The sequence below is a fragment of the Lissotriton vulgaris genome, chromosome 1_1, assembly GCF_964263255.1.
Source record: "Lissotriton vulgaris chromosome 1_1, aLisVul1.2, whole genome shotgun sequence".
Classification (NCBI taxonomy): Eukaryota; Metazoa; Chordata; class Amphibia; order Caudata; family Salamandridae; genus Lissotriton; species Lissotriton vulgaris.
Window position 1 is genome coordinate 1,321,985,052 of NC_141685.1, and position 22,955 is coordinate 1,322,008,006.

General features: G+C 44.3%; 1 protein-coding gene across 1 annotated transcript in view; it reads left to right on the forward strand.

Annotated features, from left to right (window-relative positions):
- The window catches only part of SLC4A8 (solute carrier family 4 member 8), a 675,897-nt gene that overhangs the window by 530,179 nt on the left and 122,763 nt on the right, over nt 1-22,955 (forward strand). The window contains exons 18-21 of the mRNA XM_086965936.1: nt 1,553-1,714; nt 7,072-7,323; nt 18,676-18,744; nt 20,090-20,263. Of these exons, the coding sequence (XP_086822062.1) occupies nt 1,553-1,714; nt 7,072-7,323; nt 18,676-18,744; nt 20,090-20,263 (657 nt within the window). The remainder of the gene's footprint in view (nt 1-1,552; nt 1,715-7,071; nt 7,324-18,675; nt 18,745-20,089; nt 20,264-22,955) is intronic.

Consider the following 22,955-nt stretch of genomic DNA (forward strand, 5'->3'; position numbering starts at 1 on the left):
TTTGTGGTTACCAGAGCAGCCCTCATTGTTTAAGCCTGGCGTTTTGTGATTCTTTAAGGGTTTACATCTTTTGTTTCCTCCCACCCCCTTAATCATGCTACAGTGGGACCTTAACTTGGTCCTTAGCACTCCCTTTGAGCTGATTCACAGCTGCTCCTCGTGGCTTGTCACCCTCAAGACAGTGTTCCTCATTGCCATACCATCTGCGCAGCAGGTGAGTGAGCTTCAAGCTCTGTGTAAACCTGCCACATAGTACCTTCTTCCCAGACAGGCTGTTTTTGCAATCACAAGCATAATTCCTTCCTAAAGTTGTGACTAGGTCCCACGTCAGCCAGTACTTCACCTTGCCGGCATGCAATGCTCTTCCTCACCCCTTCAACGGGGAGAAGGGACTCCATCGTTTGGAACCCAAGGTAGATATGACCTTTTTTATAGATAGTATGAAAGAAAACCAAGTGGACGATCAATTTGCTCTTTGTGGGATTCCCTAGAGTAAACAAAGGCAAGGCTGAAGAGGAGAACAATCTCAGTAAGGACTGCGTGCACTTTCTACCATAGCCAAAGCTGCTACCACTGCATTGGCATTAGGTTTCCATGTCCTGGACATTTGCCAGTCCTCTACGTGGGCATCCCGTCTTATGTTTATGAAGCACTATTGCAGTCAGGTTTGCAGCCAGGAGCATTTTGGCTGTTAGAATCTGCAGGGCTTTCTGGTTGAGTCCATCCACAGACACACCTTCAAATAGGTATTGCTTTAGTATCTATTCAAAAGGTGAGGAATCTACGGCTAGAAGTCGCCATTAGAAGAGCAAGTTACTTACTTTCACGAAATCTTTTTCTGATAGAGACTCTGTCTAACCGAAGATTCCTCCCCTACCCTCCCATCCTCCCAGTTCTCTGATTGCGCTCTATCCATTAACCGCATCGATGCGGCGGCTTTTCCCGCTGTGTGCGGCATTTTTAAAATTACAGCGTTACATGACGAGCTCAGCTCGTCATCAGCACACGGCTGGTAAGCCTGATGACGAGCTGAGCTCGTCACCAGCATCGAAGTGGTTAATAAGATCCCAAGTCTAGGAATCTGGTCAACCTACTTGCCATTGGGGCTCTGCGGCTGGGAGCACACGCACAGGAGTAGCACCTATATAAGCTCTGCACATCATTTGCGGAGCAGATCGGAGTCAGTGCTGAGCTTCACTCTGCCCCCTACTGGTGTGCAGAGGTATGGCTGAAAAGCTTCAGGATCCAGTCCGATGCCTGGGGAATACTGAACAGGTGAGAAATCAGCTGCTTGATAGAGTCTCTACCAGAAAGAGCATTACTGAAGGTAAGTGATCCATTCTTTTAAGCAATAGATGCCCCATTATTTTGAAAGAGCTACACTCCATTTGTCACACATGATACTTGAACATCTCTCATGCTGCTCCAACCATGTGGTGTACTATTCTATGATGCACATCCTGCCTATCATGCTGATATTTTAATACATTAAGGCAAACCCAAACATTATGTACATATTTCATAAGTCGTTCTTTTCAACCTATTTTTTAAGCCGACCAGAGATGACCGTGGCTGGTTTGTTAATCCAATCGGCCCCAATCCATGGTGGACGGTGCTCCCCACCGTCTTTCCTGCCCTTCTCTGTACCATCTTGATCTTCATGGACCAGCAAATTACAGCTGTCATCATCAACAGGAAAGAACATAAGCTCAAGGTGAGATGTACACACGTTATGGTCGAAGGCATTACATGTGTGGGAACTGGTGCTGAAGACATTCTGTGACAGGTATGCAAAAGGTGTGGGTGGTTTGCATAAGGTGTTGAAGAAACGCGCAAGCGGCAAGCAGAAGGTTTAGATGAGACAGGGGCTGGTTACATGCATCAGATTTAGGTGAGAAAAGTGCTGGTAGCTTTTATTGGGGGTTAAAGGTCAAGATGAAACCAAGCTTTATGTGTTAGTGAGGAAGTTGTTAGTGTCATTGACAAGTTTGTTGTTGTGGCCGCTGTTCGTGATGTGCGTAATGTGTAAGTGTGGAGCGAGTTACCACTCCACTTGTCAGACACAGTACTTGGACATCTCTCCGGCTGTTCCAGTCACCTAGATGGGATGTATGACATTACAACGCATGCTTTTACCACGCATGCCTTTACAACGCGGTTTTTACAACGAAAATCTTTACAACGCATAGTGCTTTGGGGTGCTGGATAGTGAATAGTTTAATTTACTATTCCAACTCCAGTCCCCGTTGACACTTGGGAAGGTGTTGGATAGTAAATTAAACGTATTCCCTATCCTAGAGCGCCCCCCAGCGCAATGCGTTGTAATGGTTTGCGTTGTAAAAGTTGCGTGGTAAAGACACTGCGTGGTAAAAGTTGCGTTGTAAAGGATGTTTCCCCCTAGATGGCATAGGTTGCTGGTATCACAGCATTCTAGGATTGCTCACCCGTGTCCTGATTTGGTGAGTAAGGGAACTGTGACGAGGTAGCTTTTATCACAAAAGATTCTTTTGTACTCCCTTTTAGAGTACTACCGCCTACCTTTCCTCTCCCTGTTACACGCTCAGAGACACAGTGTGCTCACTCACTCACCTGGCCACACTTTTACCTGTTCATACTTGAAATTATTGCCCCCACCCCTATAGAGATGCCTGCCAGGCAGTACAGTGCAATGGACTCAATACACTGAACAGCACAGTCTGCCTTGAACTCAGCTTCTCTCCTATTGTTGCATAACTATAACAGCTCACGTCCTGAAATTCTAGTGCCAAATGTGGAAGGGTCTGCGCCCTGCATCCTCTCCCCAGCCACAGACATAGTGCATTGTACTGCACTCCTGTACCCTACAGGAAGTCATACCGTAACATTACGTCAATTTCTAGAAGCTCAAGACCCCGAAATACTAATGTAAAATGTCGAGGGGTCTTCACCCACTCATAGACATACTACACACTGCACAGCATCGCTCGGCCCTGCATCCACTCCCTCCGTCCAATGGGTAACTCGCATTATTCTTCTCAAGCAGGGTTTATGCCTCTCACCCCCTACCAGTTCTGAATGGGAGCCTCAGGTCCTAATCAGTTAAATTACAACTTCCACTGTAGCAGCAAAATAGGCACCAAAGGCCTTACGTTTAACGTGGGTGAGTACTAGAGCAGAGCCTTCAGCATACCTAGGAGCACTCACCCTCAGACTGTGACTCCTCTGCCCTCCCAGCAGTCAAGGCATAGGGCGAAATGAAGAGGGTGGAGCAGCATGTACTACATTTCCGACTCTCCCCACCCCCTCTTTAGTTTGTGGGCCCCAGAGGTGAATGTATCAATCAGGGAGAGTAGTCTGGGCATTTTCTAAGTGCTGACAAGGGGGTGTAGGCAATGCCTTGTACCTCTGTGCAACTGTCTTGGATCTAGTATCCCTTTATTTGAATATCTTTAATTTTCTTCTGTCGGACTCAAATTCTGTCACCTACAGACAGACGACTTTCTTATAAGCACACACATCTTTAACTGTTTCTTTCCCCCACTGTTTGTATCTCTCTTTTTCCTCTTTGTTTTAAGCCCCAGCACATCTAGTGTGCCAAAATGTCACCAATATTAATAATGCACTTTAGTGCCATTCAAAAGGCTGAAGTTGACCTGTATCTGTAGGTTGTTCCCACATCCCAGATTTTCTTACCATGAATATACCACGGCCAAAAGCAGAGCAACCAGTTCAGTGATGTTCACTGATTTAGTGTTTATTTATGTTTTGAGCCTATCCTTATGACTGCAGTATGATTTGTGTAGCTGTGGTTTGGAAGAGAGCATTGAACAATCTAGGATGACTACTTACCCATAGAAAGTACCACCGAACTCCGTACAGATGTATAAAAGAGCCTAAGCTTTTGAAAATAGTTTTTCTTATATAATATACTAGCAGCCCGTCCCGACGTTGTCCGGGTATGAATTGCTGCCGGCCAGTAGTATATTGTTTTGTAGGATTTCGTTTTGATAGCATTTCTTATCTGTGACAGGCCTGTGAAACGCTCCGATTCACAGTGCACTGCTGATGCACTTAAGAGTGTGCGTTCACTAGTGTGTGAACTCGAGTTTCCCTACTTTATTTTTCCTTGCAATATTATTTAGCGCGAACTCGATAACATGGCATGAGCACAATTTACATTACAGAAGAACACATTCATTTGTGGTAGGCACGGGGAGACGCAGCGATTTGCCTCGAATCACAGGATGTTGAGTTAATGCCGAGATTCGAATGTAGCTCCCCAGCTCTAAAGTTCGCAATACTAGAACTTGTGGCGGGAGGTGTGTCTAAAAGTGTATGTCGGTGCCGGCCATCAATGAGAGAGACCTGTGCATTTTTCAAATGGGTGGTGAAAAAATATGAGTATGTTGCTGGAGATGTGGGCCGCCGTGCCACCAATGTACTTACCGGGGGAGGGTAAACACCCATTGCTCTGCAACTTTCTTTCCGCATACCATCACTCTGCATACTTTCCTTACGAAAGTACCATGACTCCGCAATGCCATTATAACGCATGGCATTACATTTTATATGCTTTTACCACGCATACATTTACAACTTAATTTGTTGTATATGCATGAATAGTAAAAGCATGTTTTTAAAAAAATGTTTGGATAAGGTAAGTATGGGTATAGGGCTATATGTTTTGGGGTACTGAGGTATATGTTTTGGGGTGTTTGGGTATTTTAAGGGTTCAGATATAGTTTTGGGTTATGGGGTATAGGGGTAGTTTTAGGGTTTAGGGTTAGGTATGGGTTTTGGGGTACAGGGGTATTTTTAGGGTTCAGGGGTAGGTTTGGGTTTTGTGGTACAGGGTTAATTTTAGGGTTCAGAGCTAGGTTTTAGGGTACAGATGTATTTTTAGGATTCAGGGGTAGGTTTGGGTTTTGGGGTACAGGGGTATTTTAAGGGTTCAGGGCTAGGTTTGGGGTACAGAGGTATTTTAGGGATCAGGGGTAGGTTTGGGTTTTGGGGTACAGTGGTATTTGTAGGGTTCAGTGTTAATTTTGGGTTTTGGGGTACAGGGGTAGGTTTGGGTTTTGAGGTACAGGGGTATTTATAGGAATCAGGGCTAGGTTTGGGTTTTGGGTTACAAGGGTATTTTTAGGCTTTAGGGATAGGTTTGGGTGTTGGAGTACAGGGTATATTTATAGGGTTAAGATGGGTTAGTGTTTAAGGGTGTTGGGGTATTTTAAGGAGTAAGGGTGGGTTATGATTATAGGGTGCAGGGGTATTTAAAGGGAGCAGGGTGGGATTAGCACATGATATGAGACATGGCATGAAGGGCGGAACGAACCACACGCCCCCAGCCTTTGTCACGCCCCCAGCACACGCCCACAGCACAACGCAGACACGCCCACAAGGGACTACTTTGCTGGTACTGTTCTTTTACCTTTTAAATGTATATGGTGGGCGTCTGCATAGCCTATGTCCTTCTGCTGCAACTGCCCTTTCCAACGCTGTATTGGGTGTTGTGATTGGTGATGTGGTTCCTGAGATTACCCGCCTCAAAGGTTTGGGCTCTCTCTTTATTATATTAGTATGGATTGTAGGCTGCTGTTACCAAATGCAACCAACACACCCCAGTCAGATAACCCCATATGCGAGCTTGCATTGGGCTCCCAGCAGCACTCTCTAACCATCAGTAACATCACACACTATTGTTCAATCTGCTACAAATGGCCATGCTCCAATAGCCGACACTGGACACAACCCCGCAACACAATGCGACCAACACAGCTCCAAAGCCATGCAGTTGCAAAGCATATCCAGTAAATGGCTTTGTCCCACACATCTGAGGGTACTGCTGCCAAGCATAAGAGGTATGTGAAGCGGTACTGATGACAAACATCAGGTGCTTGTGGGGCAGGTGATGGTGGAATATGTAAGGCGGTATGATGGTATTGTGGATGGCATGTCTACAGTGTAGTTGATGAGGTGTAGTCTGCTGACATACATCAGGTGTAGGTAAGCTTTGTACTCATTAAATATAAAATGTGTTGGTGATGCAGGCGCTTATGACATGCATCAGCTGCGGGTGAGAGAGACACTGATAGCATGCATACATTAGTGAGTGAGAGACGTGCTAATGATATGCATGAGATGTGGGAGAGCCTGTTGCGGGTGACATGCATAAGGTGCAGGGGGGCAGGTGCTTATTGCATGCATAAAGTTTAGATGGAGGGTGCATTTCCTGATGGTATGCGTAAGGGGGGACTGTTAAGTGCGCATTCTAGGTAAAATGTGGGGGCGAGGCATGTGCTAACGGCATGCATAAGGCATGGGTGTTGCAGGTCCTGGTTCCAGGCATAAGGGGTAGCGGGATGCCGATGACTTTCTGAAGCTCAGTGTGATACAGGTTCTACTGACATGAGGTGTGGATAAGGTTGGTTCTGTTGGCTTGCCTAAGCTCATGGTGAGATAGTTGCTGATCTCCTAGTCAAGTAAGTGTTGCAGAACATCTTGTAGTTTTGGCAAATATCTCACAGCCTCTCTCTGTGAGGTTGTTTCTCTTTTATTCTCACGTCTACCCTCGATTACAAAATGCTTTCAAACTTCCAAAGGAAGCTATATTTACAGGGCTATTAAATTGTTCAGGAAACCAACATTTTACTGATTTGTAGTTTTTTTCCCGAGTTTGGGTCATATTGCCTTCTTGAATATTGCTTTCATACTACAACCATATATTCATAGCTTTGCAGTCTGCTCACATGTGCTTTCGAATACAAAATGCTGTTCACATTTAAATGCAAGCAGTTTAGGACAATGCCAGAAACCCTTTCACCTTTTGCTGATCATTTCTCTTCTGTTTCTTGGCAGTAATGACCAAACATTATTGCCTATGAGTGCTGATGAGTGTGTGAAATCAGTTTGTTAGAGGTGCTCCATCTACTGTGGAGAGGACCCTAGGCCACGTGCTCATTGCTAACTGCGATCATGTTTGGATATCTTTCTGCTATTAACTATGGAGTAGTCAAGTGTTTCCATCAGTATCTATATGTCAGTAGATTCTGATTAATCCCATGATAACAATAGTCTTTTCCATTCCCACAGAAAGGATGTGGCTACCACCTGGACCTGCTGATGGTGTCGCTGATGCTCGGCCTGTGCTCTGTGATGGGTCTTCCGTGGTTTGTGGCCGCCACGGTCCTCTCAATTACGCATGTCAACAGCTTGAAGCTGGAGTCTGAATGCTCGGCACCTGGCGAGCAACCCAAGTTTCTCGGGATCATTGAGCAGAGAGTAACTGGGCTCATGATCTTTGTTCTGATGGGTTGCTCAGTCTTCATGACGACTGTACTCAAGGTAACCACTCAGCCAATCACCCAGAACGCATATCATTAATTTCCAACCATAACTGAGCCCTTCAAGCACTGGCCTGGTTGATTTGGTTCAAATAACAAGTTTCAGTGTATTACAAAAGACCTACACATTGATGTTTATTTTATCTTGCATGTACACCACATTTTTTATGTAATGTGCAACATATTTTAAAATGCCATCCTTGCATTGTTCAGTAATTTGAATTAAAAGGATAGAGTAGCACAACTATGACTGGTCCTTAAATAAAAAAAGATAACCTAGAAACCTGAAGTAGGTAATAAAATGTGGGCAAATTAACAAACTCAGTCCACAGCGGTATAGGAATATGATGGTAATTCCATCAAAAATACACAAATGTTTTAAATCAGATAGGTTCCCCAGGTTTTGAATTCTTTCCAAACATCACTGCAATTTTTTTTTAAAGTGGAGCCAATGTTACTGGAGATTTTGGGGCTTTATTGTGGACATGGGAGAGTCTACATGACTCAGCAGTCCGCGATTTCGAAAGCACCAAAATCATGCAGCCCGCAATACCCTTAATTTATCCAGACAGTAGCATTCGGTATGGTCTCATATCTGCACTTGCTCAAGATCAGCTGATACTTGGAATTCAAGCTCAGGCACTTGGTCCACAGTTTTGTTCATAACATTGAGTATACTTGCCAAAAAAAGAAGCAACAGCTGTATCCACTTAATCTGTACCTAAATTAAGTTACTCAGCTGTGTATTGAATCCCCTAACTAATTATGCTCTCATCTTTGAGTCTGGGCTACCTTAGCCCTAGGTCCACACCTAGAATAGTCTGATAGAAAATAAAACAACCATCAAGCTCCAAAACATCTGGAGTTCTTTAAGACTTGCCTCTTGTCTACTTCTTACTAATCTCACCTCTATTTTCTTTCATAGATAACTAACCTCAAACGAAGCCATCAGAACTATGGAAGTCTTCCAATAAATAGGAATTATTTAGAGTTATTTCTGGAAAAATTTTTAGTAAACTGCTTTTTATTGGACCCTATTTTAGTGCTATTTCTGACAATCTATGAGCCACTTGTAGTCATCTATTTAAATAAAATGTATCTGAAGAGTAGCAACTTGGTTAAGCTTCTTTATGGAGCCATCAGTACCTGAAAGCCAAAATTAATGTTTAGTGAGTGCCACTGTTGGCATATGTCCTGTGAGTAAAAAATATACCCTATTCTTGACTGATAATAGAATTTCAAATCTCAATACAGAAGACTTTGATTATGCTTTCATTGCAAGAATTGCTGTTCTATGGAATTATATTCTGGGGTTGCTCTTGGTGGAGAAGTGTGGCTCACTGGTTAGAGGAGGCAGATCTGGAAGCAGAGGTCAGCCTGGGACCAGGGTTCAATTCCTGGCTCGGCCGGGTCTTGAGTCCTAAAATGTCCATGGACTCGACAATTCTCGCTCCTGTGCCTACACGATTCACGGGTTCACACTCTGCGACTCTGGGCAATAGCTTGCTTAATCTCCACAACGGCCCCTTGCGGCGGGATGCCTGGCTTTCACCTTGCGGACACCCTGCCGGGGTTATCTCACAGGGGAATACTAGGATGGGTTCCCTAAGCAAGCGCTTAGAAACCGCTCGGTGATTTGCGCTATATAAATTCCTGTACGTGTATTTAAACATGAAAATGCCTCTAAATTGGTCTTAAAGGGCCTGAATAGGAGACAGTTTGAACAGCAAATTATTTAACCCTAGTATTCTGTTTGTAGAAGGGATTGGCAGAAGTCAAGTATGTGTCACCCTGTGTAGGCTTCTTTCAGAAGAAAGCTATTTGAATTGAGATAAGGAGATGGATAATTCCTAATGCACTATTAAGCATACCCAATGGTTGGTTACGGCAGCTTCTCTTCCTCTTTCTAATCACTTGAACATAATACATAATTGAAGAGACATAAATATATCAATGATATGGAGAAGAAATATACTTCTCTCCTTAGAATCGGTGCTATTTACAGTTATCTTTCATGATCCATATATTCTTTCTGTGCCCTTCTAAAATGTCCATATAATCAGCCTAAATTGATCTATTTACACTCCAGTGAGTCACAGTAAAGAATTGGGCCCAACGACTTCTTAGGACCCCTTCCTATCTGGTTTAGCCCATGTGTAGCATGTATCCATAATTGAATTATTGCGTGCAACACTTACTTTGTAATAATGATGTTAGTACTAATAATAATAATAATAATAATGATAAAAAGAATAATGATAATAGTGAAGCATAAGGTCCAAAGTTTTTCTTAGGAGCCTTTCGCTGGTGCGACAAAATGGCAGGACTGCTGAATACAATTGCCATCTATCCTTTTTTTGTTGTTGTTTTTGTTGAGTTTTCAAACATACACATACATAATAATCCAGAGCACATGGGCAGACAAGAAAGCCATCTCACATACAGTGCAACTCGATGGTATAGACTATTTTCTGCGTTCCGTGCCTAGCCCAAATCAGGTTAACAGCATTTTATGTACTTGATCACAATAATAGCAGTGTCTGGTTTTAGGCGGGTCTATGGTTTTAGTCGGCGTTTTGCCCCAGGTCATTAAGTCTTCGGCAGCTTTCTCGTTTCCGTACGAGTGAGCTTCCTATGTTGCTCGTCTGCTAGTGCCCACTCTAACAAGTGCACTTTCCAGGCTTTTACTTCTGGGGCCCTAGTCGCCATCAAGTTAATTGCAGGCCGCCTCCTTGCTAACACCATAATGAGCGTCATCATTCCTGTATTGATTTTAAAGCGTTATCGTTTTGGCACCCTATCAAACAAGCACAGTTTAATAGAAACCTCGAGATCTAGCCCCACCACTTGTGATGCCTCTCCCATGACCTCCTCCCAAATTTCCGCTAAAATTATGTCTTGTGTAAAAAGTCAGTACCGGATGTTTGCACCTACAACATTAACCGGGCTGGCGGGGTAGATCTTAATCACTTTGTTTCACTTCATGTAGGCTCTATGTAAGAAGTGAAACTGTATCAGCTTCAATCTTGCATTAGAGGACACCTGCCTGACCTGATCATATAATGCCCTCCACCATTCTGATGCTGTCAATTCATCCAGGCAGTTGGCACTCCACCGGTATTTAGCTTGGTCCAACTTGTCACCCTGGTCCATCACTAAGGCAAGTGTAGGTAGCGCATTATCAATCATCGACTCTCGGTCAGTCCCAGTGTCTGCACTACAACTGCACGTTCTGCAGGGTTATCTGTGAAATTAACCATGATGCCCTGTGTACTTTGCACTATTCTAGCATAGTGTGAGAACTGTCCAGGTCCCACTCAACTGCTGCTGAGCATGTGCGAACAAGAGGAATCTATTAAGATACAAGTGCCCTGCCTTTTAACAGCCCCCCATTGCGCCATCTAGCATGGTTCATTTCTTTCATCAGGTTGTGCACCGGTTTTATTGACTACAGGTGCGTAACCTCATGAAAGTTGCTCTGCGGAGTATTTTATTGACCTTTCTGTGCAACACGCACAGCCCCGCGGTCAGCATGTTTTATCCACATGGCTCTCAAGAGTTGCCGCACCTCAGCAGCCAGAGGCCCAGTGAATCAAATCAAGGAGGTGAAAGTCATAAATTACAAGCGCTCGCCATCTCCAAGCCCCATCCTTTTCAGACTGGGGGGCGTGTTTTTCTTTCTCCCCTCTTCTCCATTGGCTGGAATGTAAACAACTGGCCTGTTTTTGACTGTTGTTACATTTCATCCAATGGAGAAGAATGAGAAAGAAACAAAAAAACATGCCCCTCAATCCGAAAAAGACGGGGCTTAGATGGAAAAAATGACATCACTGAAACCTCTTCTCCAATGGCTGGCCGCCGTTTAGGAAGCCAGCCAATGGAGAAGAGGGGCGGGGTTTACCCTCGCTACTAAGAAACATAAGATCTCGCCAGCGAGACTGCGCATGTGCGCAGCCTACACTAGCCGAGACCTAAAAAGGAGGTACAAGAAATCCTTGGGCATTCCCTTCACCCTCGTAAATGTTTCCAGAAGGGTGTACGGGTCGTGCCTCCCTTCAGAAGGGATTTCTCCCAGTTGGTTTCTTCAGCGCACCAACTCACTGCGTGTTGGAATTGTGAGGCTGCATAGTACAAAAACAGGTCCAGCAGACCTTCAAACCATGGGAGTTTGAATGTGTCCAACTTCACTCTGCTTCTTCTACCATCCCAATCTAGCTTGCATAGTAATTTGTCTAGTTGGAGAAATGTAGTACTCAGGACTAGCCCCATCATGTTTTGCCGCACACGCAGCATGGCAGGAACATAATTTTAGCCAAGAATATACGTCCCATTATGGGGCATAGCATAGAAATTGACAGAATAGCTTAGGACCTCCAATAACTTTCCTGTATTTAAATCCTACTGAATCTCTGGGGAACGTTTCACTAGATCTCCAGATAACAAATTCTGTCAGCCTACCAAGGTAATCCCAGACCTTGGGGGGTCGGCTCACACTAGAGCATCTAAATCCACATAGGAAGAACATATACTTGATCATGTTGGTGCATAGGCCTGACATCTTGGCAGATTATATGAGTTCCTCCAGAAGGAGGGGTGTCGACTGCACTGGGTCTCGAAAATACACCAGGGCGTCAACTGAGTCAATTAACAGCACATGGGATGTGTCTGCTATTTTAATACCTCAGAGCCCAAGACCAGATCTCATCTTACAGGCCAGCAGTTCCACTGTAAGCGTGAATAATACCTGGAAATACCATGAGTCTGAGATCATTCCACTTTAGCCACAGGGTCAGCATACAATAGTTGCACTCACTTAACAAAACTGGGCCAAAGCCCATTGGTCTCTGGACTGCCCACATGTATCACCAGCTGATGGTGTTGAATGCTCACTCTAGGTCCAAAGCCATCAGCATGCCATTCTCCTCAGAGGTCTCAAGGACATGGAAGACATTGTTTATTCAACGGATATTGTACATAATGCTCATCCCAGGGGTGAAACCCTTCTGGTCTGGGTGCACCACTGCATCTACCATTCCTAATAATCTGGAGGCCAGAAGCTTACACAGTAGTTTAATGTCAGTATTTAACGTCGACAGTGGCCTATAGGAGGCCAGATCTGTCGGATCTATGCTGTTCTTAGGGACAATGACCTTGCCACAACCCCTTGAGGACAGTGAGAGAACTCCTTGTACCTGTGCCTCTATAAAAACTTCCAATACCGAAGAAGGTAACACTTGATATAATTCGATCGGAACACCATCAGTTCCCAGCATCTTTCCTCGAGACATCTCAGCTAGTACTTCCTTAAGCTCTTCCAGTTTACGCAGTTGCTTTAGGGATTTGCGTTGCTCATAAGTAAGTTGTAGCAACTGTGCCTCCAACAAATAGTGTACCAGAGGATTATCCGGGTTGGTATATGTCTGGATAAATCCCAGCTGCAGATATTCTGAGCAGGCCTCATTGATCTGGTTCCGAGCCGCAATGTTAGGGTCCCCGTCTTTGTGCAGTGTCAGTATGCGTATGCTGGTTGCTCATTTAACAGCCATGCCGGCATTTTACCAGATTTGTGCCCTTCATTGAAATGGCAATTTTTGTTCTGTGTGCAAGTGAATATTTCTTGTCTGGCCCAGGCTTCCCCTATCTGCCTTTTCACTGCCCTATATGTTAGAGAATCATCCGATTGTTGGGTCAGTGTGCTTGTCCAGGTGTGCCTGTCTGTTTTCTAGATCAGCTAGCATTTGCTCCAACTGCCTGCATATCACAAATGCCTGTGCCATGTGTTTCCCCTAAGGGTATGTCCAGACATTTGCCCCTTGCTCACTTTGCCACTGGAACCAAGTTACACCTGACTGAAGAGCCCCATTCAGGGAGAAACCGATTATGGTAGCTTGTGTTCTAGTTCAGAGAAGACCTGGGTTGGCAGTTCGAGCTTGACTTTTCCTATTGGAGCAGGGTCAAGACTTATTTGCATATGGTAGCGTATAATCTGAGGTGGCATGATGGGCTAAAGGATGATGGTTTGGAATGCTACCCAAGCTTTTGCCAGTGGTTAGACGTATTGCAAGCTTCCTCTCATCATCCTTTGTATGTTTGACCTTAAAGGGTGTCCACTCTATGGCCCTGCTATCCATGGAGCCGTGGATGTTCTGAAAGAATGACACAGTATACTCTCATATGTGTTCTAGAAATGCGGTGTCCATCAGCGTCTCTGCCTGTAGTCTCCAAAGGGGAGTTCCAGGCCTGTGCCACCTTGGCATTATTGTTACAGATAGCGGGTAGGGATCAGATAAATATCACTTAAGATGAACATAATGTCTGTAGATGTTAATATCATCTTTGGAACCTAACACAGTCTAGTCTGCTATAGACCCTGCGTACTTGGGTATAGTAGGCGTAGGTTTTAGCCACCGGATGTTGGTGTCGCCAGATCACCAATAGACCGAAGTCTTCCATCACTCCCTTTAACATTGCCTCCATATTTGGTTTACGGGCTAGGAGGGTATAAACCAAGCTGGCAGTTCAGGACACAGTCATCTCCCCAACTGAGTCTCATCACAATATAGCGAACAATTACTCTTATTATATCAGGAAAAAGTTTCAGTCACCCATGTTTGTGACATACATATTCACAAGGCAGGTATCAAACCAATCAAGTACCCTGATCACAATAACAACTATGCCCATGTGATATGTCACCACTGTCTGTTCTGCAAAGGAGACTCCAGCAGCAATCCATGTCACCACACCTCACACCTGATTGAAGTACGAAGCCTCATACATACGCTCCCACCAATGTTTTCCCCGTTTTGTGACCATGAGGAGATGAGTTCCTTGCAGCATTGGTAATTGTACCTTATAATTTTGGAGGTAGGAATAAACTGCATACCTCTTAATGCAGATGTTAAACAGTCACATATTTCAGGTTAATGTTCAATTCATGGATTATGGCATCACTCAGAAGGCTAGTTGTGCTCGTCCAGGGGTTATCTAACCACTCACTTGGTTCCAAACTGAACAGTTGGTTAACTTCAACAGAATCCATAACCCCCCCTACCCAAGGGCAGATACTAGACTCGCCCCAATTGTATGCCCGCCTAGATGTAACACTCTCTTTCACATACTCGAGAACGAGCGCATGTACACCCTGACCTCTTTTTCAACACTAAACCCCCCCCCCCGTAGCTGAGAAAAACTCGAGAAAGATAGAAAAAGATATAGAACTTGCAGGTAGTAATCACCAAGCCCCTCCTCCCCCTTTCAGGGTTTCCCAAACCGACACAAAATTGCCAGCACAGGAGCCCTGATAGGAATGGTGGGGTTGTCACACCAACACCCTTTAGTCGGGGGAATGCAGTCTGATTTACAGTTTGCTCCTCAGTACCCAGGTGTTCTGGTAGACAGAAACCAACCATACAGTCTATCACTCTCCACCTCTCAGCCTCTTGGCCTCTAAAACATTGTATTCCGGATTGTCCCAATCCATGGCCCAGGCTATAGGGCAACTATGCAAATATTATGCAACTGTGTCAGGTAGATCTATCTGGGTAATAGTCCCCTCAGCGGCTCCACTCGTACCCCCCAGTGTGGACTCCGGGTAGTCAGTAGGAGTCCCAGGACCCTCCAAGGATGAGTTATCCGCTCTACCCCTGATGCCATCCTCCTGGATTGTTATTGGAGCAGCTTGCTGGAAAGGTGGCCCACTGGCCCCTGCTAATGCCTTCGGGGGACCTCCTTTCAATCTGCTCCTCGCCTCCCTACCTCCTGGCCCCTGTTTTATTCCACATTTCTAAGCCGGCCCACACATCTTTGCGTTCTTAAAGTGGTATTTCCCCTGAAAAATGAGCACAGGGAAGTGGAGGATATAGCGAAGATCTAGTGCTCTAAGTTTTTGCTTCACTTTCACATAGGCTGTTTGCTGCAACTGCACTCTTCTAGTAAAATCTGGAAAAATGGCTATGTTAAGGTTTTCAAAACAGTGCCCCATTGACAGCCTGGCAGCTGCTAGAACACATTGTCTGCCCTTGTGGTTTAATATTCTGGCTGCAAGGGACCTTGGGGTAGCCCCCAGTTGTGCCTAAGCCCACAAAGCCCCAGCCTAAGCACTGTCTCCACCATGAACATTGTAGATAGCCTTTCAGGCTGCAGCTCATCTTGAATCATTTATTCTAAAAAGGATTCCCTACTGTTACTCACCACCTGTTCAGGAAGTCCCACGAAGCACAGATTGCTGCAGCAAGAGCGATTTTTCTGTGTCTTCTGCACTGTCTTCTGGGACATTCGCACCCATGATCAATTTTTCCACTTTGGTCTTTAAGACTTTGACTCCATCTTGTAGATCTGATAGTGCACCTCCATCACCTGGACCCTGTCCTCCTATTGACGTAGATCAGTGCACAGCAAATGCACATCTATAGTCTCTATTTTTCCCTCGAGCTTTGCTTGTTATCCATGTATACCTGCCAGGAGTTTGGTATGAGAGTGTACCTCCTTATGTGACTCCATCTTGTGCCCCATCTGAAATTCTGTCTTATGACTCTCTGCAGCAAAGGCTGTTCAGTAGTGTATTGCGTCATGGTGTTCTAGTGGATGTGGCCTAGATGCATTGTCTTTTACCTTGTTAACACAGGGCTTTCCACCATTATCTACTAGGTTGCACCCGGTGCCAGGCCTGTACCTTGCCCCACCAGCTCCGGGACATGCGTGTCTCTGCTGCAGAGGGAGATCTCAGCAGTATCCGCATGACGAGATCTACAGGGCTGCCATCAACAGGCACCACCAGGACCAATCACACATCGCGGGACCCAGTGGTGTTGCCAGTTATCTACACTCGCCATCAACTCTACTCTTGCTGCTGTATATCGTCCTCAGTGCCAGTGAAGGGCCCAATCCTCATAGGCTCAGCCGAGAAGGGCCCCCAGTCATAATCCTCTCATCCCCGGGCCTATCCCACCCTCTTCGTAGCACTTACTTCCACTCAGACCCAGGGTCCGTCACTGCTCCGCCTTCAACAAGCAAGCACTTGATCTTGGGAATCTCCACCACCCTCCGCAGGCATTTTCAACCGCCACAGCTGCCCAACTCATTATCTGGGCAGCCTTGGCATGCATGCCAAAGCTCTTTCTGTCCTGAAGCATGGTTCTGCTCCTGGGCCCTAGTGAAGACAGCCTCCGTGCCCCAGGTGCACAACATCAACCCAGATCTCTTCTTCCGCGTCACAAGTTCTAAGGTAAGTAAGTAAGGTTGTGCACCAAGCGGTGGGCCCATGCTTCTCTTAGCTCCTTGGCAGTGTCAGCCAGGGCTCACCCAAATCTCAGCACCCCCATAACCATGGCTAAGTCATCGCGGCAGATGCCAGGCTGCCTCCAGTCCCCACCATAGATCATTGGATTCCGGGCAGTCTTCCGACATTACTCACCCCGCACAGGTCATCCTGTCACCAATGGGGTACCAGCCCTCAGCCACATCCCTGTTTCTCCAAGTTGGCCACTAACCCCGTGCCTCAGCAGGCCTCACAGCCATCTACTCACCTCACCTCGAGCCCACCAGCACCACCCTGGCTCACAAGAAATAAGGCACTTAGTAGGGCAGAAATCTAGGCTGCGTTTTCAAATGGATCACCGCCAGTTTAGGTCCAGGACGAAGTAAGATGTTGCTGGGGCAGCCGGAGCTCTAAGATTTTATCTCTGGTCGGCCATCTTGCTAGGTCACGCCACAAGACTGTCTATTCTTAATTCCACCTCTACTCTCTTTGTTCCACCAACCCACATTGCTTGTCACTTTACCACACCTGTGTTTTTTCCATTCTCATTTTCTGTGTTTGTCACTGTTTTCTTATCTTTCGCTTCCTTCTTTTCCGGCCTTCTCGCTTGCTCTGGGTGAGAGTCTTATGAGAAATAAGCCCTGGTCCCCAGGAATGAGTGCCAGTGCTTGCCACTTGCAATCAGCTACACAAGTAAAAGCACTGTGTATAGCCAATCAGCTGAGTCTGACTTCTTACTGCGTGCAAGCACTGCTATGTGCTTGTCTAGCAAGCCTGGTTGTTATTGAGTTATCAGTCACCAGTTTGAGAGTGATCAACTCATATAAGTGGGAAAGAATACAATTCTTATATATGATCAAGCGCTTCCCTATTAAATCATATTGGAACAATGTCTTTTGTCTACATCCCAGCAGTTCTCTTTGTCCTGTGCTATTATGGTGCAACCTAGTACCTCAGGACCTTCTGAGGTTCTCTGCCTGATTATTGTTCCCTTCGCTTTCTTGTGCACGTGGCCTTTGGTTCTTGTCAAGGATTATGTGGTGACCGTTTACCTTGCCTGGTAAATATCTCACCTGCTCATCTATTAGACAGCCCACACCTATCTACTCTCACGTTAATCTCTTTTCACTGAAGGTGCCTTCGGCATCTTATGCTTATGCAAAATACAGGTAGAGCTAAAAAAAAAATGTGCAATCTTCTGGTGTGAGCCTGCGATTATGCAGTATATTGAGTGGTGTTCCTATTTTACTTGATCAGCCCCACAGTACACTCGGGTGTTTCTTTCTCCTCCCACCTATGTGCCACCCCCTCCCCACCGTCACTCTGGGCGCCAGCCATAACTACACTGTGCCTCTCGGTGAAGTATTATGCTTCCTATTAAAAGTATTTGAGTACAGTTGCTTGGAAAACCTGTACCGTTGAAGGTGTACGCAATTTTGACGTATACACTGAATGACTATAATGCAAGACTTGTGGGTCTTAACACCTTTCAGAACCTACGAGTGTTGTAATGGAGCCACACACCAAGATCTAAGCATTACAGTATAGTTGGTACCATACTCTATCACCCTTCAAAGTAAAGAATTCAGGACACAAAAAAACGAATTCTTGGAAATATAATTTCTGGCACAACTCTGTCCATAGAGTCTGGAAAACAATTCCTTCAGTTCTTTGTTTGATGTAAGGGAATCATACAGGATGGGACAGAAGGATTGCATGTTTCCGAGAAAGAAATTGGTCCTTTGAGAACAAATGTACCAAGTCTAAAAGTGGAATAAAACCTCTTTCAAGGACGAATCATGTTGGGGAAAAGAAAGTAACACGGAAAGCGGTTTATTGAAACGGCGTGGTCCTTAATCAGTGTACACAACGTTTTGTCATTTAAAAGGAAAGGAAATGTAGAAAACATATGTATAAGAAATATATTGTTACATTCATGTTTCCCCTTTTAACTTTTATTCTTAGAAACATCCCTAGATGGGTCATGTTTTATTATGGTTGACCAGTGCAGTTTAGGTGTGGTGAGGGATTTAGATAACTTGAAACACTATATCTGCTTTACTCTGTATATTTACCCATATTTTTTCTCTCCAGTTTATTCCAATGCCTGTGCTTTATGGTGTGTTTCTCTACATGGGAGTGTCTTCTCTGAAGGGCATACAGGTATGTCACGGTTTTGATCTTATTTCTGCGCGTGTGTGTCTGTATTGGCATGTACAACTCAGATTTTGGAGCCTGGGCTACTTCTCATATGTTTGATAAACATTGAGAGAGCAGAGGAGCAGCATCGGTCTGGGATCCATAACGCTATGAGTACCATTCCAGGAGGTAGTAAGATATTTTTAAGCAAGTGTTTTGTAAATGTTAGTGTAGAAAGTCGTTCCTCAGTCTGCTGAACAGCTTACCCAGAGTGAAAGTGCGCGTGGAGTTAGGATACTAAAAGCACTCCTCATTTAGGTAAGTGGACAGCTCTGGTGCACAAGAACGTGAACGTGGTTGCATGTGAAGTATGGTACTGGGAAAAGCCCTTTTGCTTTTATCACATTGATTTTAACATCTATCCAAAGCCTCCTCTTCTTGAGTGTTTACATAGTAAGTTAGGGTGGGTGGGAAATGTATCATTCGAGTCACACCTTCGAGCAGTTCTTTTTTGAAAATTTAAAATAAAAATGATTGTTGTTCTGTTTTTTAAAAAGCCAAGATTTTGGCAAAAAATAATGTAGTGAGATGTAAAACTATGTAGTTATAGGTGTACTTATTTTTTTCCAGTGTGTGTGGCTGTCCTCACTGCCCCAATCTGTTTCTCTGCTATTTAGTGTTTGACTTTTGTCAATGCTAGCTGCCAAATCTGTTCATCTCCAGTAGAGCAGATTTCTTTGGCTTTGGCTAAATAAACTAGGGGTGTAGAGAATTTCTGTACATTTTTTTTCTTGTAATTTTGCGAAATTTCACAAAAATGGAAATTTGGCATTCAGGGCTATATTTTAGCACAGAATGATTACTTGCATCCATTTTTGATGCGGGTGTATTTCTTCCTAAAAAAAAGCTCAAAAACTCAATTGGTGTGGAAAACAGCAAGTCTCATTCTGTTTCATATACGATATTCTGGTGATACATTTTTATCCGAACACCCTTGAAATTACGACAATGCCAAAATGGTGCAGTTTTGGGAATCTTACATAACCAATATATCGCAAAATGGAAGACATTACACAATATTATGGTGTTTTAACAGAAAACTCACACTGGCCTAATATGGATAATAATAAGAATCCAGAATTTAATTAAATTGATACCCGAGGTCTTCAGGAACTTCCAGGCAATGGAAAATGATATGTGTGGCTTCTACTGTGTAGCGGTTTAATACTGTATTTATATTTTTCTTGCTGCATCATGATTTCAGCTTTGAAACAAGTGAATAAAAGTGGGAAATTGTTCTCTAAACTTAGTGGTTCTCATTGCTTAATTTTGCAATCTGCATAACTGTCTGTGTGTTTTCTCTTTTCAGTTCTTTGACCGACTCATGCTTTTCGGGATGCCTCCAAAGCACCAGCCCGATTTCATCTACCTGCGTCACGTTCCCCTCCGGAAAGTCCACCTCTTCACTCTGATCCAACTTACATGTCTGGTGTCGCTGTGGGTCATCAAGGCTTCACCCGCTGCCATTGTCTTCCCAATGATGGTGAGAAAAATCTAAAAAACAAAAAACACAGAAAACACAAAGTGATGATATGCAAATCCTTTACATCACCTTCTCGATAAGTGGAGGAGAGATCCGTGAACACCAAAGAGGACTCCAAATGACGGATTTGTGGTACAAATGTATAACGCTGTGAACACAGCACAGGCTGAGTAATGTTCTGAAAGCAGCCAAGAGATTTTTACATTGAATTTGAGGTTTGTCTTGTACCTATCTATGGGATGTATGACAGTACAACGCAATCATTTTGATCGCAGTACTTTACATCGCGATTTTTACAACGCAAGCCGTTACAACGACTTGCGTTGGAGGGCGCTGGATTGAGGATTAATATGATTTTCTATACCAACTCCAGCCCACGTAACAGTAGGGAAGGTGTTGGAATAGAAAATCACACTATTCCTTAACCAAGAGTGCCATCCAGCGCAAGTCTTAGTAATGACTTGCGTTGTAATGGCTGCGTGGTAAAGGTCGTGCGGTGTAAACACCGCGTTGTAAACAATGTTTCCCCTATCTATGACTCTTGAAGTAGCGTGAATATTAAATCTGGTAGCAGCTATCTTTATAAGAATTCCAATATTCTAGGCAGCTTCCTTTTCAGCTAAGGTTGCCATCTGGCTGATATTTTGCAGATATGGCTGGCATTTTTAGGTCCAGGGTACAGAAGGATACAGAGGATTTTCCCAAAAATCTTATTCTAGTACCAACAACCATCAACCATGATACAACGTGAACAAATAGCCTGTATATTTCTCAGAAAAAATGTGGCAACCCCAGTCTCAGTTTTCTAACTAAGACTGAACCAAAGTATCTATTTTTAAAAACCTTTAATTGTTTTTTAAACAAAACAGAAAATATAATTACGCAAGTATTCTTCGTGGTTCAGTGGTTAATAGACAGAGGATGGCTATATACTTTTAACATTATACATATCTAAGGGTGATTTTTGTAGTCCCATTTAAGAATAATTCAGTCCCTCTTTTAGGCTATCCATTGCGCAGGAGTTTTTTGGTGGCACCATATGAACAATTACATTACTCCAATTTACCATTTCGGCCTGGGGGAGACTGAAATAACTTCAAATACATTATGAAAGGAAGCACTAATTTCTAATATTCATATTTGTTCCTTCTCTGTGAATCGACTTTGTTTCATAAATACTGTAATAACAAGAGGCGTGCAAACTAGCTTCTGTTCTACCGTCACTGTGTGTTACAGTAACGTAGATGTGCCCTACCAGGCAGAGCCGGATACAGAACAAAAAAATTAGTCCTGGCAAATAAGTATACTAATTCACCATTATAATATAGCAGAGAACAGCATACATGTGTAATCATTAAATAGTCAACATGGCACGGTGACACAATGCCGGTTGCAACAATGAAGGTTTTAACCAGATGGAACAGCCTAGAGAAAGCCCCAGGCTTACTAGCCCAAGGGGGTGAAACACATGTTGGCTGTTCCTGGATATGGATCCAACATTTTTATAATTAAAGTGGATTTATGAACATACTGGAAGGATTCTGACTGATTTCTAAATGGGAAAATACTCCTACGCTCTGCAATATTATCATTTTATGGGAAAGTTAAGGGTCTATACCCCCATTGGAGTGAATACCTGCCTCATAAGAATGGCTTGTTTCTGGCAGGCAGAGAATATTTGACCCTTTTTATTGATCAGCTACTAATTAACCATTGCCATGTAAAGTGAACACAGCGATGGAGACCAATGCTCTCTTTTCTCCCCTACAAGATAGAAGAAAATGTGGGGCTAATTAGTCAACTTTATAGCACAATTCTTAAAGTATTTTGACTGTAAGACCATGGCTTTTACCAGCAGTTCTGAGAACAAAGTAGTGCAATATCCAAATACCATAGCATCTACCACAACACACAGGAGCCCAATATTTTCATTGCGACGGCGCTCTATGCCAGGGCTGGTTTTCAGCCGATTTTGTTACGGCCCTGTAACAAAAACGGCCCCCAGAGACCCAAAACCGGCCCCCACCCTTGCGGCGCACCGGGGGATTGCCCGGTGACCGCAACGGCCAGTCCGGGCCTGCTTCTGTTATAAAATACTTGGTTACCAAACAGGAAAATATACCCAACAGGAAAATATATTTGCTCCCAGAGGAAGAAGGCTTACTTTCACCAACAAACTGGCATGTAGAGATGGTAAGTTGGGTTTATAAATGCGAGACAGAAACCCAGCACAGTTTGTTATGTCACTTACCTCCCTAATTGAAACCCTATTGCGCCTGGCAGCATGGAAGGCAATACATTCCTGGCAACCAGGTATTTCCCTAAGGGCTTCAGAGTTGGGGGCTGGGTACCTGGGAGGCATTTTGTTTTCCACTACAGTGTTGTTGAAGGCAGTAGAAGCCAGAGGAAAGGCTGCTGAGGGAGTGCATTTTTACTGAATAGGACCAAATGGAAGTGCAAAGCTGCAGTCCTACTCACTCAATATTCAGAATCTCCTCTCGTCCCTCATTTCCTGCCACAGCCCACATTGCTCCTGTCTGTTAGAAACAGATGGAGAAGAGAAAGCTGAGATGTGGAGGAGGAGGAACAGGAATTGGGCCATGGCCATGAGTTTGCAGTGTTTTGATGCAGGGGCTGTGTGGAAACTGGCAGGCAGTATATGCAGTATCTACTGTGGGACAGTTTACTGTGT